The sequence below is a fragment of the Corylus avellana genome, chromosome 6, assembly GCF_965113065.1.
Source record: "Corylus avellana chromosome 6, dhCorAvel1.hap1.2, whole genome shotgun sequence".
NCBI classification, from domain to species: domain Eukaryota; kingdom Viridiplantae; phylum Streptophyta; class Magnoliopsida; order Fagales; family Betulaceae; genus Corylus; species Corylus avellana.
This window is the reverse complement of record NC_142495.1, coordinates 2,993,828-3,011,829: the sequence shown is the minus strand read 5'-3', so window position 1 is coordinate 3,011,829 and position 18,002 is coordinate 2,993,828. Positions and strand designations below refer to the sequence as shown.

At 34.2% G+C, this 18,002-nt stretch overlaps 1 protein-coding gene across 5 annotated transcripts; it reads left to right on the top strand.

Moving 5' to 3' along the window:
• Positions 1-1,070: 1,070 nt before the first annotated feature.
• On the top strand, positions 1,071-8,050 carry LOC132187168 (SEC-C motif-containing protein / OTU-like cysteine protease family protein). 5 transcript variants are annotated; one of them, XM_059601376.2, is made up of 12 exons: positions 1,071-1,181; positions 2,051-2,141; positions 2,481-2,545; positions 3,049-3,198; positions 3,717-3,778; positions 4,719-4,803; positions 4,924-5,073; positions 5,222-5,342; positions 6,404-6,531; positions 6,640-6,737; positions 7,087-7,367; positions 7,627-8,050. In XM_059601376.2, the coding sequence occupies exons 1-11, from the start codon at positions 1,134-1,136 to the stop codon at positions 7,214-7,216; spliced, it is 1,128 nt and encodes a 375-aa protein (XP_059457359.1). In that variant the 5' UTR covers positions 1,071-1,133; the 3' UTR covers positions 7,217-7,367; positions 7,627-8,050. The 5 variants fall into 5 exon arrangements, with proteins under 5 accessions (XP_059457359.1, XP_059457358.1, XP_059457357.1 ...); XM_059601375.2 differs by having other exon boundaries at positions 2,051-2,157; positions 2,470-2,545; positions 6,643-6,737; XM_059601374.2 differs by having other exon boundaries at positions 2,051-2,157; positions 2,470-2,545.
• The last annotated feature ends 9,952 nt before the right edge of the window (positions 8,051-18,002 follow it).

Genomic DNA, 18,002 nt, shown 5'->3' with positions numbered 1-18,002 from the left:
GTCATGTTCCCTACACGTGACGAATATTGTTAAAGTATTTATTAAATAATTAGATTTACCTTTTTTTATCAAATTAAGCTTTTTAAAAAAGTCAAAACCTACTTGAAAAAGAAAACTGGACCGAGAGAGTCTCTCTTGATTGAGTGAACAGAAGTTGATGAACCAAAAGGCCAATACAACCTAGATACTTTTTTTGGGGGGGTGAAAACAGGCAACCTACTTGTGGTTACATTGGATTCTACACGACTTGCATGGCAATGTTAACGAACATGACTTTATTACTACACACCAGACAGAACTTTCTTTACGGAAAGTGCCATAAAGACTTGGAACACAGAAGGCCCACGTTGCTAAATATAAAGCAATAACTGAGAAGATGGCAGTTGTTGCTCCTTCACATCTGGTGGAAGCAGCATGCAGCGATCCAATCTTTTGTGCGTCACACCGTTTAATTACTTTGGTTTCAAGAGTTGTGTGGCCGCCTGCAAACTCATTGCCCTCCCAGGTCATAATGAGCAATAACTGCAGAGGTGGGCCTGTTGTTTTGGCGTGCAGGTGAGAGTGGGCCTGAGTTTAGTTTAAGCCATTCATTTTATGCTTTAGCAGTATTATCGACAATTGCTACCAAAAACCTAAGTGTGTCGTTTAAGATACTAATTAGTATCCATCAAATCAGTTTAACCGACTGGATTTGAACCCCAAAACTGATTTGCAATCATGATTTGTTAGACAATTAAGGATTTGATGGCAGGGAATTTGTCGATCTCTCTATAATTAACCCAAATTGCTTCAAGCCAAACCTCCTTATCATTAACAACTTCGCCAATGAAATATTTAAAAACTATTTCATTTTTTTTTTTTGGGAGCCTTCATAAAATTAGGGCCTCATTCGCCAGCCCAAAATTCCACTGAGACTTTATCAATAATATTCTATAGGGCCTCATTGTCGGCCCTATAACTGCTGGACTTTGGGCCTAAATATGGGCTTAAACTTTGAACCCAAAACCAACAACTTTGAACCCAGAACCAGGCAACCAAAAATACTGTCACTGTCGGTGTTTTTTGTCGGGACGAAACCTAAGTCTCTGCGAAGTGCGAAGTATCACAAGGGAAACGATTTGGGATTGAGAGGAATGGCAAAAACAAAGCGTCAAAATTCGAAACCTAAAAGACAGCCTCACGTAAGCTTTTCACATGTGCTCTTCGCTCATTGCCTCTCCTCTTTACTCTTGTTTTTCTAGTCTCATTGCCAATATTCGCAATAACTTTTGCAATAATCGCTTACAAATTGTGTGCGTCTCTCTCTCTTTTTAAGTTGGTAATTGTTTATTAATTTGTTCAGTTCATGCTTTTGATTGCTATAATTCATTTTGGAGTTTTCATGGAAATAAATATATACGTATGTATGTAGGTATGTATCATGTATGCATATATTGCATATGTATATCACGTGATTGAGGTAGCCCAGCTACGCTTTTGGAGAGTGATCATGATGTTGCAAGTGCTGTAGAGATCCTATTGTTAAACTCTTGGGATAAGCGGTGATTTAATATCATATCAGAGTTTAAATCCTTTCACTACGGTTTACTCTTATTTTAGTTAAATATTCTGCTTGTTGGGCATCACTTATTGAAGGTAGTTTGTGTCTACACGTGAAAGTGATTGTTAAAATATTAATTAAATGGTTAAATTTATCCTTGGTTAAGCTTTTGGTACTTGGTGATAGGATAACTGGCAATCCTTGGTTGAGAATGGTTTTGTTTGAGAAATTTGAGATTGGTTGAAGCATGTTGTGTACCATCGAGATGGTGTGCAGCATTAGTGGTTTATGTATGTTGTTCCAATCATATAGAGTTGGAGATGTGCATGGGTTGCAACTTTGACCCTTGAAGTTGTGAATGACAATTTGAGCTTGTATTAGCCAACGTGAGGTTTTGTGGTCTTTACGATGATGACAGGAATTTGGCTATGTTTAGCATAATGCTTTAATAAGTGGTTCCTTTAAAAAATTCCAAAACAATTGGTGAATGGAAATTTTTGTGGTGGACAGGTCAAAAAGCAGGGAAAGGTGACTGATATTTCTCAGTTCCGTGCTCAGCTTGATGCATTGGGCCTAAAAATCAACCAAGTGACTGCAGATGGTAATTGTTTCTTCAGGTGAGTGTTTATTCAATGGCCTCATCTTACATTTTCTACTTTCAGTATATAATATGTATTATCATTCTACTTGTACTTATATATAAAAAAAATAAATAAATAAATAAAATAAAATAAAATAAAATTTAAAAAAATGTATTATCATTCTACTTCTGCAATTGTTAACTTGATATATTAAGCTGCATAGTATGTATCAAATATTTGTTGTATATGATCTGGATTTCACAGTATCACCAACAAAACAAGTGTATCAAATAGTTCTTTTCCCCCCTTTTTTAATGCAGTTTAAGTTATGCACTGATGAATTTGCAGGGCCCTTGCAGATCAGTTGGAAGGAAATGAAGAGGAACATAAGAAGTATCGCAGCATGGTGGTAGAATATATTTTGGTACATGGCATTTGAAATAAATACTTTTTTTTTCCCGAGAAAATTGTTCTCACACCTTTTAAAGGGCTTTTTTTTTTTCTTTTTTTTTTTTTTAATTTTTATAATTTAATTTAATTTTTGTTTTGTTTATGGTGTTTGACGTACCATATTTAGTATTTATTCTATTCTGTAAACACTCTTTGGGATTTATAAGTAAATTAGTTCTCCATTTATACATGTTTTTCTGGTCTTGTAAATAAATGTCCTGCAATAACTAACGGATATGTAGCTCTAATAAGCATGGAGGGGCTATATGAAAGACATTGTTGTCAGTGTGAAAGAAATAATTATTATTTTGATGACGTTTTCCACTCTGTTTATTGTTATTTGCAACAAATCACACTCTGTATAGTTGCAAACCAGTTGCCCCCCACCCCCCAAGTATGAACTATGATCCCAATCTCACATATTTTTATTGGATAACCAACTTCCAAATATTCTGACATTTGACCTGTGATTTACAGAAGAATCGTGAAATGTTTGAACCATTTATTGAGGATGATATTCCATTTAATGAATACTGCCAATCCATGGAAGAGGAGGGCACATGGGCTGGACATATGGAATTGCAAGCAGCTTCCCTTGTTACACATAGTAATATATGCATTCACAGAGTGAGACCTTTTTCTTCCCTCTGCATTTATTATCAATCCTCATCTATATGCTTATCATGATTAGGATAGTATCCTTCTATTTTTCTCCCCTTTTTTGGGCATTTTAGTTGGTAATGCACTTTTAAAGCTAGTCTTCAGGGCCTGTAGTTAAACTTAATTTAAAACTCTCTGTCACACATTACTGTTAGCATAAATAATTAGTTCAAGGTATTCTAGGTCAAAACGTTTGAGTTTTTAGCTTATGTAAGTGTCTGTATTTGCAGCATAATTTCTCCTGCCAAATTTTTTATTTTATGACCTTTTTGGCTGGAAGAATTTTGAATCATGGCAATGCCAGGTGGAATGATTAATTACTAGCACATTTTTTACCTTTTCAAATTTGCTACATGTTTGCGTGCATGCATACTTTAATATGATTGAACAAGTACACTTTCCCACACACAATCATATATGTGACATGCCAAATCTCTTTGCCTGTGTAAGATGGATCTTCTGTGTTGCTGCATTACTTGATACAGAACATGTCACCTCGCTGGTACATCCGCAATTTTGATGAGCGTGGAGCTTGCATGGTCCATTTGTAAGTAACCTTGAATCTTTTATCATGATTGTAGTATGCTTTGCTTGTCTTTTGATCAGGGATGGGTGTAAAACTTCCCTTGCAATTGTGTATTCTTATTTTTAAAAAATATTCTAAAATGGCCCTTAGTAAAGCTGATAGATGAGAAAGGATGTCGTAACCGACCTAGAATTTCTGGGTCGTGCTTTGTTGAGTTGAGCAATAACAGTTATTTTCACATATTGTATATTGTAGAAACAGCTGTGACAGATTTGGAAGTGCAAGTTTGTGGTATGGTAGTCGCAGTTTAGCAATTAAGATGTTGTTTAGAGCTTATATAGGTTCATGTTACTAAGCAAATTTTAGACTAGAGAGGTGTAAGTAATACGGTTGTTTCAAGTACTTGATAGACTAAGTTGCTATCTTATTTTAGTTTATCAAGGTTTTGTCCTTGATTGAGTTCTGACTTGGAATATTACCAGGATTTGACGTGAAACACTTGAGTGATATCAGTTAGAGATTTTAGATATAGTGAATAGGACGGATTGCAATATTGGAAAGTGAATTAGCAGCTTACACATGCCTCTACCTGCTTATACTCAGCGGACGTCCTTAATCTCTTCCTAGCATAGATTATAATATCCATTTGAGTTAAAAGACCTTATTTGCCTGCTGGCACTAGCAGTATCGACTAATGCTTTTCTATCGACAGAAGATACACCATTTAGTGTCATAGGGCATGGCAGCCACTTTTCCTCTAGTGGTGCCAAAAGTCTTACAGGTAAATATTTATATGGATTTTAATGCTTCAAGATCTATATCAGTCGTTTGATTTGGATCCACTTCTGCAGTTTTCTGTAGTTGTGGTATATTCTTATTAGCTCAATTTAATGAACACTTCCTCTTAATAACAGATGGTTGGTGTTTCGATACTAAAATATGATTGCAAATGGTTTTTCAGATCCTATCATGATGAAGAACACTATAATAGTGTGCGGTTAAAGGAAGACCCTTCTGGTGGACCAGCTAGGCCAATCATTATCAAGGTTTTTTTTTTTTTTTTTTTTTTTTTTTTGCTTCTTTTTCAAACTAATTGTTACTACAACAGTAATGGGTGTGAGCATTTACTGGTTGGTAATATCCTGATAAGTTGTAGTTTGTGAAAGGTGGATGCAGATCTTTCAGCAACAGCTCATCAACCAAAAGCTGCAGTCACGCGGTCTAAAGGAGGAACTGGTGAGGATATTATCCATGCTGGATCCATCAAAATGGTAATGGGAGGAACTGGATGTCAAGATGCTGAAAAAGTCAAACAGGTGATATTGACCTGCCTTATTTGTTTCTGTGCTTTTTTTCCCTCCTGTACAACATCTGTTTCTGTTGATGCTGATATACTGACCTTTTATTTACTGGTATTCTTGGACTGCATGGAGTTTTGAGATATTCTTCTTGTTCTCATGTCAGATTTTAGAACAAGTATATGGTGATGTTGACCTCGCAATAGAGCTTCTGATAGCAGAAAAAGGAGCAGAAGAGTACTTGGTGCAAACTGATTCACTCCATGGTCAGTCAGATACTTCCTATGGTAATGGCCGGTCAGTACTTTTTGCACACTCTAGATAATTATATGAGGGTGTGCCTAGAAATGATGCTGTTTCATTTTTTGTAATAAACAATTTTCTTACATTCTACACACAACTTTGTATTTTGTTTCCTTGCCACTTTTTAGCATATTTGTAGGTGGTATGTTTGTGAATAGTATTATTCTTAACAATTAACTCTCAAAAACTAGTACCAGTAAATTTTAGTGCCAGTTAAGCAGGTGGCTTTGTCTAAAAGGATCAAAAGAGGGAAATGGGTGTTTTTATTATATGTTTCTTGATAGGTAATAATGCATGGTTGTTGAAGGTTTCAAGTGATGAGACAATCTGAAAGAAAAATTACCTTTATTTAATATTTTTAAACATCATATCTACTTGTTTCTAGCAATTGGTTTTAGTGGTGCTTCATCGATTATTCTTGATGAGCATCACTTGAAACCTACTTGTTAAGCAGGTGGCTTTGTCTAAAAGGATCAAAAGAGGGAAATGGGTGTTTTTGTTATATGTTTCTTGATAGGTAATAATGCATGGTTGTTGAAGGTTTCAAGTGATGAGACAATCTGAAAGAAAAATTACCTTTATTTAATATTTTAAACGTCATATCTACTTGTTTCTAGCAATTGGTTTTAGTGGTGCTTCAGAGATGATTCAGCAAGTGTTCTTCGTTTTTGTTTGTTAAAATTTCCTGCTTCTTTTGGTCTATTAGTTGGTGTATTAGGACATTTGACCTGGGATTGTTTTATTTTCTTAATCTGCCCTCGTCCTAGCTTAAAAAGGGTGGATTGAGCCTGAAGAGTGGAGAACTCTGATCTTTTACTTGAAAAAGAATACATAGAAACTGGTACAGGTTTAACATTTCCTTTTAAGGTATGAAATTTAGACTCTGTTTACCGATCTTTGTTAAGTTAATAAATATTTTATTACTTACCTCGTTTGTCTTCTTGTTACACGATTCATTATACTCCTTTGTTGGTTGACCATGTTGAATATTTCTTTGCTCTTTTCTTTTTACTATTCTGATTTTAAAATTCCTGAGGATTTCCAGATGAAGTTGTAGATGGAAACTGTGAGCAACATGACGAAGAACCCATAGAGAAGACCGATTTGATAGATGCCTCCAGTAATAGTGTTAAAAGAAGTCATGGTGATAGTAGTTCCCAATCAGATGATAAGGTTTATTTTTTTATTTTTTTATATATATATAATGCAAATTAGGAATTGCTTCCCTTAGTATGGAGTCTGCTCCAAATTACACCTGTTCGTTTGTATCCCCCACTGCAGAAGATCTCAAGAAATAAGGCCTGTACATGTGGTTCAAAGAAGAAATACAAAGCTTGTTGTGGAGCAGTCACTGGGAGATCCTCTGCTAAGTTTGTAATGTATGCTTCATGACTCCTACGTTGTAGGGCTGGTAACACACAAACCTAAATTTATGTAGGTATGTATGTATGCATGTGTTTGTTTGTTTTTGTGTGCGCATTCACGCATACATGCATGAGGGAATACTGGCTTGACTGGTGAGGATTACTTGATTACCAATGGGGAGAAGGGCACATCTTATCTAGCATATGAAGAGAAAATGGAAGAGGTTCTTTAAGTGGTTCTGTCAACTATGATGTTATGTAGAGCTTGGATAATGGTGTTTTGATCACAAGTGTTGTTCAAAAAAAATCCCACGCTCCTACAAAATCTCATCATTTTTGTAATGTGGTTGTGTTGTTGTATCAGTAACCAATCAGTTGATTCCAGAAAGAAAAAGGAATGGAAGCAAGGCAAGAAAGGTGGACCTGCTAAAGCTGCTGCACCAACCAGTGGATCTGATGGAGGGCCACCCGACATGGGTGCGCTTTGTATATGATCTTGATCTGAGGGTATAATACCGCCTATTGGGATGCTCTACGATTTTCCATTTGTTGTGAATTTAATGGCTATGGCGCTTGGTTTTTTTCCTCTTTCAACAGAAGATAATTTCTGCTTGCTCAAAAAGAGAGGAATTAATGGCAGCACAGGTCAGTACTAAGTCTAGTAATATGGTTTGCTCGTTATTCTGTGTTTGCCAACTAGCCACAGATTTCTGTCATGCTTTCTCCTTTTCCATACATCTCTATCTGATTTGCATATATGAAGCCTGTTCTACCTCGTTAAAATATGTGAAATCTGAAGTTGGATAATTGAGTCTCTTAAGTAATTTAATAAGTAGCAATTAAGTCTTTTCATCAATCTGACTAATGGAAATTGATGATATGTCATGTTAATTTTTTTTGACAGTTAATGTCGCTAATGGAAATCCATTTCCTAAAAAATGTGCTCCCAAGATTAATCAAGTTACATATTTACTTCGCTGTGAAGCTTCTGCACACATGAAACTGGCTTGTCAGCCTACTGGCGTGCTCCATACAAGGAATGCCAGATTACAATGTTGTTACATGTACACATAGATGAGAGTTACATTAAAATGTGGAAAAGCCATGTTCACTATTGAAATGGGATTCTGTAATTATGGGATGCAAGACATTTCACTGAACTTGATTTAAATCAATATGGGACAAAATAGGTCAGACTTGGCATTGCTGTTACTTATTTATGGCCACTGTGTTTGGTATTAAAATATATAAACTATCATTTGGATGATGGAAGTTTTGTAAGTGATGTAATTGTTAGAATATTAATTAGATGATTACATTAAGAGTTTTTTATCAGCTTAAACTTTTGGAGTAAATGATGATTTAACTTGGTTTTATAGTAGAAGTTTTGTGTTCGAACCCTATCTTTGTAACTCATCGTTTTTCAATTAAATGTTTCATATGTAGGACATCATCTCAATTAAGTAAATATACAATTTTTTTTATTATTATTAGCTTAAGCTTGAGATAAGTGGTGATCTAGTGGATTTGGGAATGGGCTTGACCATTCAAACCGAACCCATTTGATTTTAGGCCTAATAATAAAGGGCCTTGTAGTGGGTGGCCCATCATATTTCGAAGAAGATAGCTCTTGTTGAAGATTGTCGATCATGCTAGTTGATTGTTTACAGGAGTGTCACAAAGCACAACTTTTATTTCCAAACCAACCCCTATAATGGGGTAATTCAGTTTTTGCTTGGTTATTGAGTTGAATAATGAATAAAGTGGTTTTTTAAATTGGGTTGAAAGAATTTTTTTTCAATTCGTCTATTAAAATAAAATTTTCATGTGTTTTTCTTTTTGGAGATCATACGGCTAATATTAGAAATGGTTGCCACTTAACAATTTTGAGGATTTGGGGTTTGAATTCAAAGAATGCCACCATATGATTGTGACCTTACACAATAAAGATACCATTTGATCTAGAACCATTGAATTATGTGGTGAAGTATTTTTCAAACAAATACAAATCAATCACAGCCTGGAATTGGACCAAAGCTTTTTCTTAATTGAGTTTCTTCCTCCAACGTAATACAACCAACAACCTTGGTTGCCTTTTCTGGGTGTGAGATTAATTATTTTAGTTTGTTGGTACGGGAAACTAATATTAGCTCAAGAGAATTACAGAAAGACCCACCCTTTTTTTTTTTTTTTTTTTTTGGGTAAAGGAAGAGGATTGGCAGCTACGCTGAACATTCCAATTTCCCAAAGCAAAACTTCCTCGCAATTTCCGGGTAAAAAAAAAAAGGTGAGAACTTTTTAGCATTTTGGGCAGGCAACTTCTAGAGTAGTTGAAACGCTGCCGTCCCCTATTATTAGAGCCTACAAGAGTCCAACAACACATATACTAATTTTGGCATACAGAAGAAGGAAGAAGCCATAAAAAAAACTATTGAAAAATCTGTCTGTTCCAACTCTTTTTCGGGGCTTTGAACACGACTCTATGCTTGTCTTAGCAATTGAGAAAAATCTGAAATTGGAAAAGATGAAGCTTGCGGTAACACACGGCTGTTTCAGTAAAAGAAAAGATTGCAACAAATCGACATCAATCAAAAAACCCAAAATAGGAAGAGACCCTTTGAAACGTTTCACCAAGCCAAGTTACTTGTTTAGGAAAGATGGGCTGTAGACTTGATCTAGTCTCCTCTACCACTTTTATGGGTGCTCGCCATGACTGGTGTGTTGTGTGAATGACAAGACCCTCACCTTTTCTTGTGATAATTTTGTTCATTGCAAAATAATGCAAAAAAGTCTTTCTTCCCCAATTTGGAAACTCGTAACCATCCCTCACTCTTACACAAATGGGAATTTCCCATTTTCCAAACAATTTTCACAAACAAACATGCTTTTGGAGTGATTGGTGGATTGGGATTTCTTGTAATTACTTATGCAATTCCTTGACAAAGAAAATTCAAAATCTCAGATGGGTACTAAGAATTTTATTTTATTTTATTTTATTTTGCGACGAAGAAGAACAAATAATGGGGGTTATAGGGGGGATCTTTACCATCCAACCAAAGGTCAAGCAGAACGGATGAGGAGATAGGAATGCTTTCATCATGAATAGAGGAGGTGGAGGTGGTCCATTTGGCAATGTTGTGGCTGCAATTGTTTGCACTAAGATGAACTTTACCAACGAGTAGAAAAAGGGATAGAAGAAACAAAAAAAATATCTAAAATGAAGGGATAAATCCTCCATCAAGCTAGATCACATCAACGAGGAGTCCCCTATAGGCTATAGTCACGTCAGAATTGAATTTGAGATAAGATAGATAACTGTCTATTCATGAAGCATTGAAAGGGATTATCTTATATTAACCCTAGGTGAAGAAAATTGTAGAGCTAGGCCAAATTCATTTGATAGAGATGAAAAATATTGTAGTGGCTTTCATAATGGAAAGGGCTATGGTCTACGGAAATATCCTGAAATCTCTTCTTCCTGTTTGCAAACTTTTGAGCTTCCCAAGTTTGACAATTGTCTTTGTTTAGTGCTTAGATTGGTGAGCAAAGGTTCTCTCTTCAATCTATGCATCCAGAAGTGTGTTGAGTTTGCAGGAGTAAGCCCTCCAATCATTGATAATTACAAGAGTTTCATGACCATCAAGATAAATAAGATAAAAGCATTTAGATACATTTTCAATTCCTTCTCCATGGCAAGGATAACTGATAAATATTAGATCATGCACTAAGCCTACTAATTGTTAAGGGTCTAATTATTGATAAAAATCCTAGAATTGTTTGATACTTATTTGGTTAAACCTTTAACCCAACCCTTAAGATTATAACAATTTTGGCTAACCGACGTAAGCATCTAAACGAGTGTTCCAAAATTTTCATGAGTTTCTATCAAGACCAAGTCACCAAGATAACATTTTGATGCAACAATTAGAGACACCTTTTCTTGGCAACCATTGGTTCTACCTCATATGGGCCCATCTTATTTGCTAAAGTCACATTAGGTCCCTCTTGTTTTCCTAATAAAAGTAAAGCTATTACAACCCATTTTGTTGTTAAATTTTATTTTTGAAGAGAATTCTCTTACGGCGGTTCTTGATTTATAAAATAGTAATTTTATTATTTTTTATCTTCACAGTTCCATTATTAGCCGGTCAACAATCAAGATTGCTATGAGTGTAAACACCCGTGGTACAAAATTTGTACAATTCCAAATCGAATTAAGCATATACATATAGTATTGAGAAGAAATAATAGAATGGTATTGCTAATTAACTTTTTATTTTTTATTTTTTAGGGTGTTTAGTTTAATTGATATTGGCCTTGAAAAGAAGGAGATCGGGTAAAAGATTTTCTTGGGGGAGATCATGCTTAACATGGAAGGCATATTACTTTAATGAAACTCCACTTGGTACTTTTCCACATGAATACCACCTAAAGGGGAACGAGTGGCCGGAGATGATTGGCTCGTGGGTGACCATTTTTAAATCCTCACCTTAATCGATATCCACAACTTTCCATACTAGGAAAGTACTCCTAGTATCCACAAACAACTTTGAAATTAATTATTATTTAAAAATTAAAAAAAAAAAAAAGAAAAGAAAAGAAACAAATAAAAAAGAGAAGAGAATAGTAGTACGTGTCCCTTTCTCTTTCCCAATTCCCACTCTCATCTCACCCCGAGGTGCTGCTGAGTCCAATAATATCACGGAAGTTTCTTACACGGCAGGGCAAAGCGCGTGAGGTTGTACAAGAAGGCGTGCTACGATGGGTCAATTTAACTGTGAGCAGTATAATACCACGTGCGTACGACCTGTGACATTCGTTTCATTCGTGAGTTTTAAATTTGGGTCAGTCTCAGTCGGTAGAATCTAGTAAAAGCAAACCACCAAAAAACCCAACACCTGCTGCTGGCTGCTGCGCTACTCTCCGGTAAAAAGAAATCAAAATTTTAAAATTTTAAGCTAATAAAAAATAATTAATTTAATAATTTTAATTAGTACTTTGGTTTTCTTTTCATGTGTGTAACTGGGTAATATGTTGAATATTTTAATTAAAATAAAGATAAAATTTCAATTTAAGGTTCCAACTCAAAATCTCTATTATGGAAGTAAATAATGACTGAATAGTTCATAACAATTCAACCTTTTATTTTACCTAAAAATATTAGATTTTTTGCTTAGAAATGATACTTTTCTATCGGTTCTTATTATTTGTTTCCCGTTTGTTAGGTTAATTGCAGACATTTCCTCTACAGAACTCAAAAAACAATTTTACGGAGATTAAATCATGTTTTTCTAGTCATTCGAAAGTATTTTTTTGTTTTGATTAATAATATTTTATCGTACTAAATGTTAAAAAAATAAAAAAATATTTCATGTGGAGACAAAAGGATCCCAAGTCTTTTATCAAAATTTGAACAATTCATGACATTTACCATTCATTCATAAATAGAAGTTGATGCGGTTTAACAACAAAGAAATCTGTATGTGATTTGATCCTTACTAAATATAATGGATGTAAAGAATCTGTACCCAAATAATAAAAAAGAAAAGAAAAAGGTGGTTGGCATCCATAGTTAGTTGGTTCTTTATGAAAGATTTGACGTGCATTATTGCATATATATGGTTTTTGGTATACAGGTCATCATGTTATGATCACCAAGGACGTATTATGAGTTCCATTAAGGTATACATCAACATGATTAAATCAACATGATTAAATGAGTAAATTTATTATTATTTTTGAGATATTTCACGTGTTGTATTAATATTATAGTTGAAATTTCTGCAGCTTAAGAGCGGGAGCAATTTAAAATGAAAATTCCTGACCCATTTAGAGTAGGGAAGTTCTGCAATCTCGTTTTTTTTTTCTATTGTCAAAATTTATGTGAAATTCAAGGAGAAGATTCAAATCAATAACATAGAGTTTATGTTCGACATCTTATACCCTTGTAAATTTATGATAAAAGGGGGTCACGAAACAGCCTTCTAGTTAACCTAGATGTTGCTTTGGAAGGGGATTTTCTTTTGTGGTTCAATTACTTAGCATAATAGCAGGCTTGGGATGCATATCACTCAATTTTCTTTGCAATTTATGGAGCTAGCACTAGTAAGTGGATTAGATTATTAGGTTTCTTGAGTTATATATATTGACTCCATTGTTAGCTTTTGTTTTCTCATTAAACAAACAAACAAACAAGGCTAGCTAGGTTGGCACAAGACAATGATGTGCTTATCCACTCTGTGTCGTGGAACTTACGTGTTGCCAAGTTTAACAAATAAATAAATATGATGGGTAATGCTCCCTGAGGTTTTGCTTGCTTCCTTTTGGTCCCCCATCTACCAAATGGAAAAATCTTTAGGTCAACAAATAAACATACCCCTTGTTGGGAGTGTTTTTTGTTTTTAATTTGAGAAGTTGTTTTGATATGAGGTAAAGGTAAAAACTATTTTTGTATTTTTAGAAATGTTTTGGATTTAAGTTGTTTGTTAATGTTTTCTAATAAAGATTTTGTTGTGATTAATCAATTTTTGGATTTTTTTTTTTTTTGTTAATAGAAGGACATAATCAAATGTTTACTGATCCCCACCCACTAAGCAGTTATCATCACCCTTTGGCTATTTAATAGACTTCAGATCTTTACCAGGACCATCATTAGACTTGAGAAGTATCTTGCAACTTTCATGATGAGTAGTGAGTCTTGCAAGAAAATGAGAGGGTTAAAAGGGATCATTGGAGTGATCTGGTGAAACTACTCTGACGCCCAAATTAGAAAGGGTAAAAATAAGATAAATAGATAATTATGCAGAATAAGGCGAAGGGTTGAATCACATACCTTTGAACTTTGGGGTTAAACTTCTTATATAAGTCATTGCTCTTTCAAGTTTAAGGGGACTTTCGCTAAATGTTTGTTTACGGCATGGAGATTTTGAAGTGAGCTTCGGATTAAATTTTGTTAAAGTAATAATTTAATAATTAAGTTCACCATATTTTTATTAATTAAATTTTTTGAAATAAGTAATTATTTAACAAATTAAAATGAAACATTTTAAACAATTATTCATCCATTCTTTCTCCACTTCTCAATCCGATTGAGGCGTGGCTTCCAAATCCTAATAAGAAATGTTATTTATCTCAAATTTGTTTATCAAAAGTTAGTTCTCAAATGATGTGCCATTATCTCATAACACACTTTCTAAAATAATAAATCTCATGAGATAGTGACACATCATTTGGGAACCAACTTTTAAAAAACAAATTTGAGATGTGTAGCACTCCTCAATTCAAATTGAATTTAAAATAACCAGTGACAAAATATTTTTAAGGACCATGTCACCTTACCCGCTTTTGCCACACGTGGCGGTCACACCCACATATCAGTAAAGGCAAATTCATGTACAAGCTTCTTAAGTGTATTTGGCAAAGGGCTTGAAAAAAGAAGTGGACCGAAACTATAGCAGATTTGATTGATGTGAGAGAATAAAATAAAATAAAATTTAAAAAAAAAAAAAAAAAAAAAAAGTAAAAATGTTTTGTATAAAAAAGTGAAAAAAATTTATTTTGTATGATTTTTTTATTTAAATAATAATAAAATGTGATTGATGTGATGTAAAAAGTAAAAATATTGAGATTAATTTTGAGAAGAATTTTTAAAAATTTTGGGTCGGTCCGATCCACTCATTTGCCTAGCACAGCCAAAATAACCAGAGACGCAAGATATTTTTAAGGATCATGTCACCTTTACCCGCTTTCCCCACACGTGGCAGTCAGACCCACATATCAGTAAAGGCACATTCATGTACAAGCTTCTCAAGTCTCAATCGTAAAGATAAACTAAAAGGAGCGTGTTTCACACGCGCATTCAACAGCCCGTGTATTTAACTAATCTCAACTTTACTCCTAATTAAACACGTTCATGCGAGGGGCAAAAGGACAGGTGCAAATGAGCGTAAACTTGTGGACACAATGACCACCCAAAAGCATACCATATAAGGAAAGTTATGAAAGCAAACAAAGAGAGAGATAAGGCAATCGCTTCTTTTGGGCAATTAAAAGAGAAGGCAACCACTGGTCAGTATTATAAGGAAGAGAAACAGATATAAATTATAACCTTAATTATCATTATTCTTTTTAATGATATTTTTGGTTTGAAAAAGAATTATAATATAGCATAAATGTGAAAACAATTTTTATGTGTTTTAGGCTTATTTGTATTATTAGTCTTGTACTTTTTTTATTTTTTATTTTTTATTTTGACATGTTCGCATAAGAGAGAAAATCGGAATTTGAATTAATGACTTCTGCTCTATGAAGCGTAATCGCAACCGATTGAGCTACTTCTTTTGGACTTAATTAGTCTTATACTTGAGAACATAAAATAAAATACAGAAATCAAAGTCATTATCTATGGGTAAATGTCAGAAATCATTCCTCTTAGTTAACCCTCTTAATTACTTTACACAATTTTATTTTTTTTTTAAAAAAAAAATTGATGAAAATTGTCAAAATTTATGGAATAGAGAAAGGACGGAGTTCTTTCTTCGATCATAACTTTACTTTTTATAAAAACAGCTCTTGTTAATTGTCTTTAAGGTGTAACTTAATCGGTTAGAAACTATGCCTTATGAAGCGAAGGTTATTAGTTCAAATCTCTATTTTTTTGTATGAACATGTTATAAATAAAAATTAAAAAAAAAAACTCTTATTAATTAATAAATTTTTAAATAATCTTATAAATTCAGCCCAATAATTATCATAAGCAAAAATAAAAGAGGAGTATATGTCCTTAATTTAAGGGCAAACATAAGAAAAAGAAGTGTGACGTGGTGCCGCGTGGGTGGATTAAATTCATTAAATTGAGAGAAGCGCGTGGGAGAAAGGGAACCGAAGGAGTAGTTTGTCTGAGTGAATGATGAAAGCGATGTAACACTTGTATAGCGGACCAATGCCCTGGCAGACAAGTCCCAGTCGCAGTCAGGCACCAGTGTATTATTTAGTATATCACAGAAACACGAAGCAACACACAAAACCAAACACAAACACAGATAGACACGCAGAGAGACACACACCTCTCTTGTCAATTATAAAAGGGAAGAGAAAAACACCAAACAATTTCCAGCCGTTGAAGAAATCCCATTTTTGGAAACCCTAAACTTTAAAGGCAAAAAAGTGGTCTCGACTCGACCCAACCCCCCACCCATGTTCACTTTACTCCATTAGATTCCCCTTCTTTCGTTTCTCCACTTGTCCCCCCCAACAAACACTTTTTTTTTTCTCATCAACGGGGTGTTCAGTGTTGTTACAGCTTCTACGTATATAAATAATACGTGCGCCACCGCCACGGGTTACGTCTTCTTTTTTTCTCTCTTTTTCTACGCCACGAGATTGATGGTAAAAAGAGAAGCATAAATTGAGAGATGAATCTATGTGTGTCTGAGGTTTTGCTTTTGCAGTGCTTCGTAGATCCGATGCCGAGGAAAGGATCTAATGGGGAGGCCCTTAACCTACTATAGGACAGTCACTTTGTTCCTTTTTTTTATTTTATTTTATTTTTTCTCCACATGGAATGAAGGAGCGTGCCATTATTGTGTGGTCCCTTTGTACCACTCTTGGTTCCTACTTGATGCAACTACGACAAATCTATATACATTTATATAAAAATATATTTATATATATCTACTTACCATGGTCAAAAGAGAGAAGAAAAGAAAAGAAGTGAAGATCAAAGAGAGTATATGATTCCTTGCTCTATAGCTTATCAAGGCAATTCTTGCATGGTAACCCAAAACGATCACATATAGACAAAATTAAATCAATTTAAAGAGTGCTTGTTAATGTGTTTTTAGCGATTCTTTTTTTTTAAAAAAATGTTTAAAATTATTTGTTAATATTTTTAACTAGAAAACAAAAATCTACAAGAATAGGAAGAAGAAACAAATATATAATTCGATGGACAACACATCCTTTTCTTTGTAGGAAATATCTTCTGGTGTTGGTGAGGTATATAAGAAGATCTTATATATATATGAACAAGCATCGAAGTACATTAAATCATCAATAGCAAGAGGGAGAAGCCTTATGCTTCTTAAAATATCTATGATGAGGCTTATGATGATGATGATAGCATCCGTTTTATTATATATATATACTATTGACTCACTAAATATCCCATTATCTTTATTCCTTTTACCTAACAACTGCTACTGCATATTTATATAACATGTGATGATCAATGGTTGGATGTTAATATAATACTATTTGGAGTAATCACATGGCACACTCCGTCGCAAATCTTCATAAAATAAAATATAAAAAAAAAAAAAAAGATAAAAGAAAAAGGGTTCTTCTTCTTCATGGGAATTTCCACCTTGGAATCTCTTCTATAGCCGCAGGTCTAACTCTAAGCCTATAAAATGTTGCCCAGTTAACTCAGGGTAAATCCCATATTAAACCCGACTTCTGTTTTGGAAAATTGGAAGCCCCCTTATTTTTCTCTCTCTGGTTAAAAACCCAGCAAGGCACAAACTTTTTGAGGTTCTTTTCCTCTGATATGACAGCTTAACTCTAACCCTAACCCTCTTTGCTCTCTCTGAAGCCATGGGGCTATAATGACAGGTCCCTCTCGTAATAATACCCATGTCTGACTGCTTTTAGGCGAGAGAACTGATTCAAAGGACACAGACGATTGTGACAATTCATCACTATCCGGTGATATTTCCAATACCACAAAATACACCTTTCGTACAAAATTTTACAAGCCCCATCTTTTGTGTCACTCTCAATTATAGGCGTGTCACCTTACTCCATTAGGGAAGCACAGAACCAGTTCCCTAAGCATTTTCACCGGCCAAAACTAAAAAGATGCTGCTCTACAAGTAAAAGAGCCCGGCAAACAAATTTCACAAACAAAAAATAAAAAATAAAACATTACTCCATGAGGTAATATATTGAATAGGGGAAGTAATTTCTTCCCAAAAAAAAAAAATAGGTGCAATAATAAATGTATACTACAACAATGAACAATGTACAATTTATAATTAATTAAATAATTGAAGTAAAAATATTTTTTAACCATTTGCTAGCTTCTAATAATTTCACGTCAATTAATGCGGCAAAGATGTATATATATAGTGAGAGAGCAGAATATGTAGTTGATATTGCATTTTGCTTTGTTCGTTTGACCCACGACCAACATTAATTTTCCCAAGAGAGTTGGAATTTTGGTTCCTTTTTCTCTATACAACAAGTATGGTTATCTTTTTCAATAGAGGGTTGGAAACCAAC

Coding starts and splice junctions, on each gene's coding strand:
- LOC132187168 (XM_059601374.2), top strand. CDS start 1,134: ATGGCAAAAACAAAGCGTCAAAATTCGAAACCTAAAAGACAGCCTCAC. Junction 1,182..2,050: donor AACCTAAAAGACAGCCTCAC/GTAAGCTTTTCA, acceptor TGTGGTGGACAG/GTCAAAAAGCAGGGAAAGGT. Junction 2,546..3,048: donor TGGTGGTAGAATATATTTTG/GTACATGGCATT, acceptor TGTGATTTACAG/AAGAATCGTGAAATGTTTGA.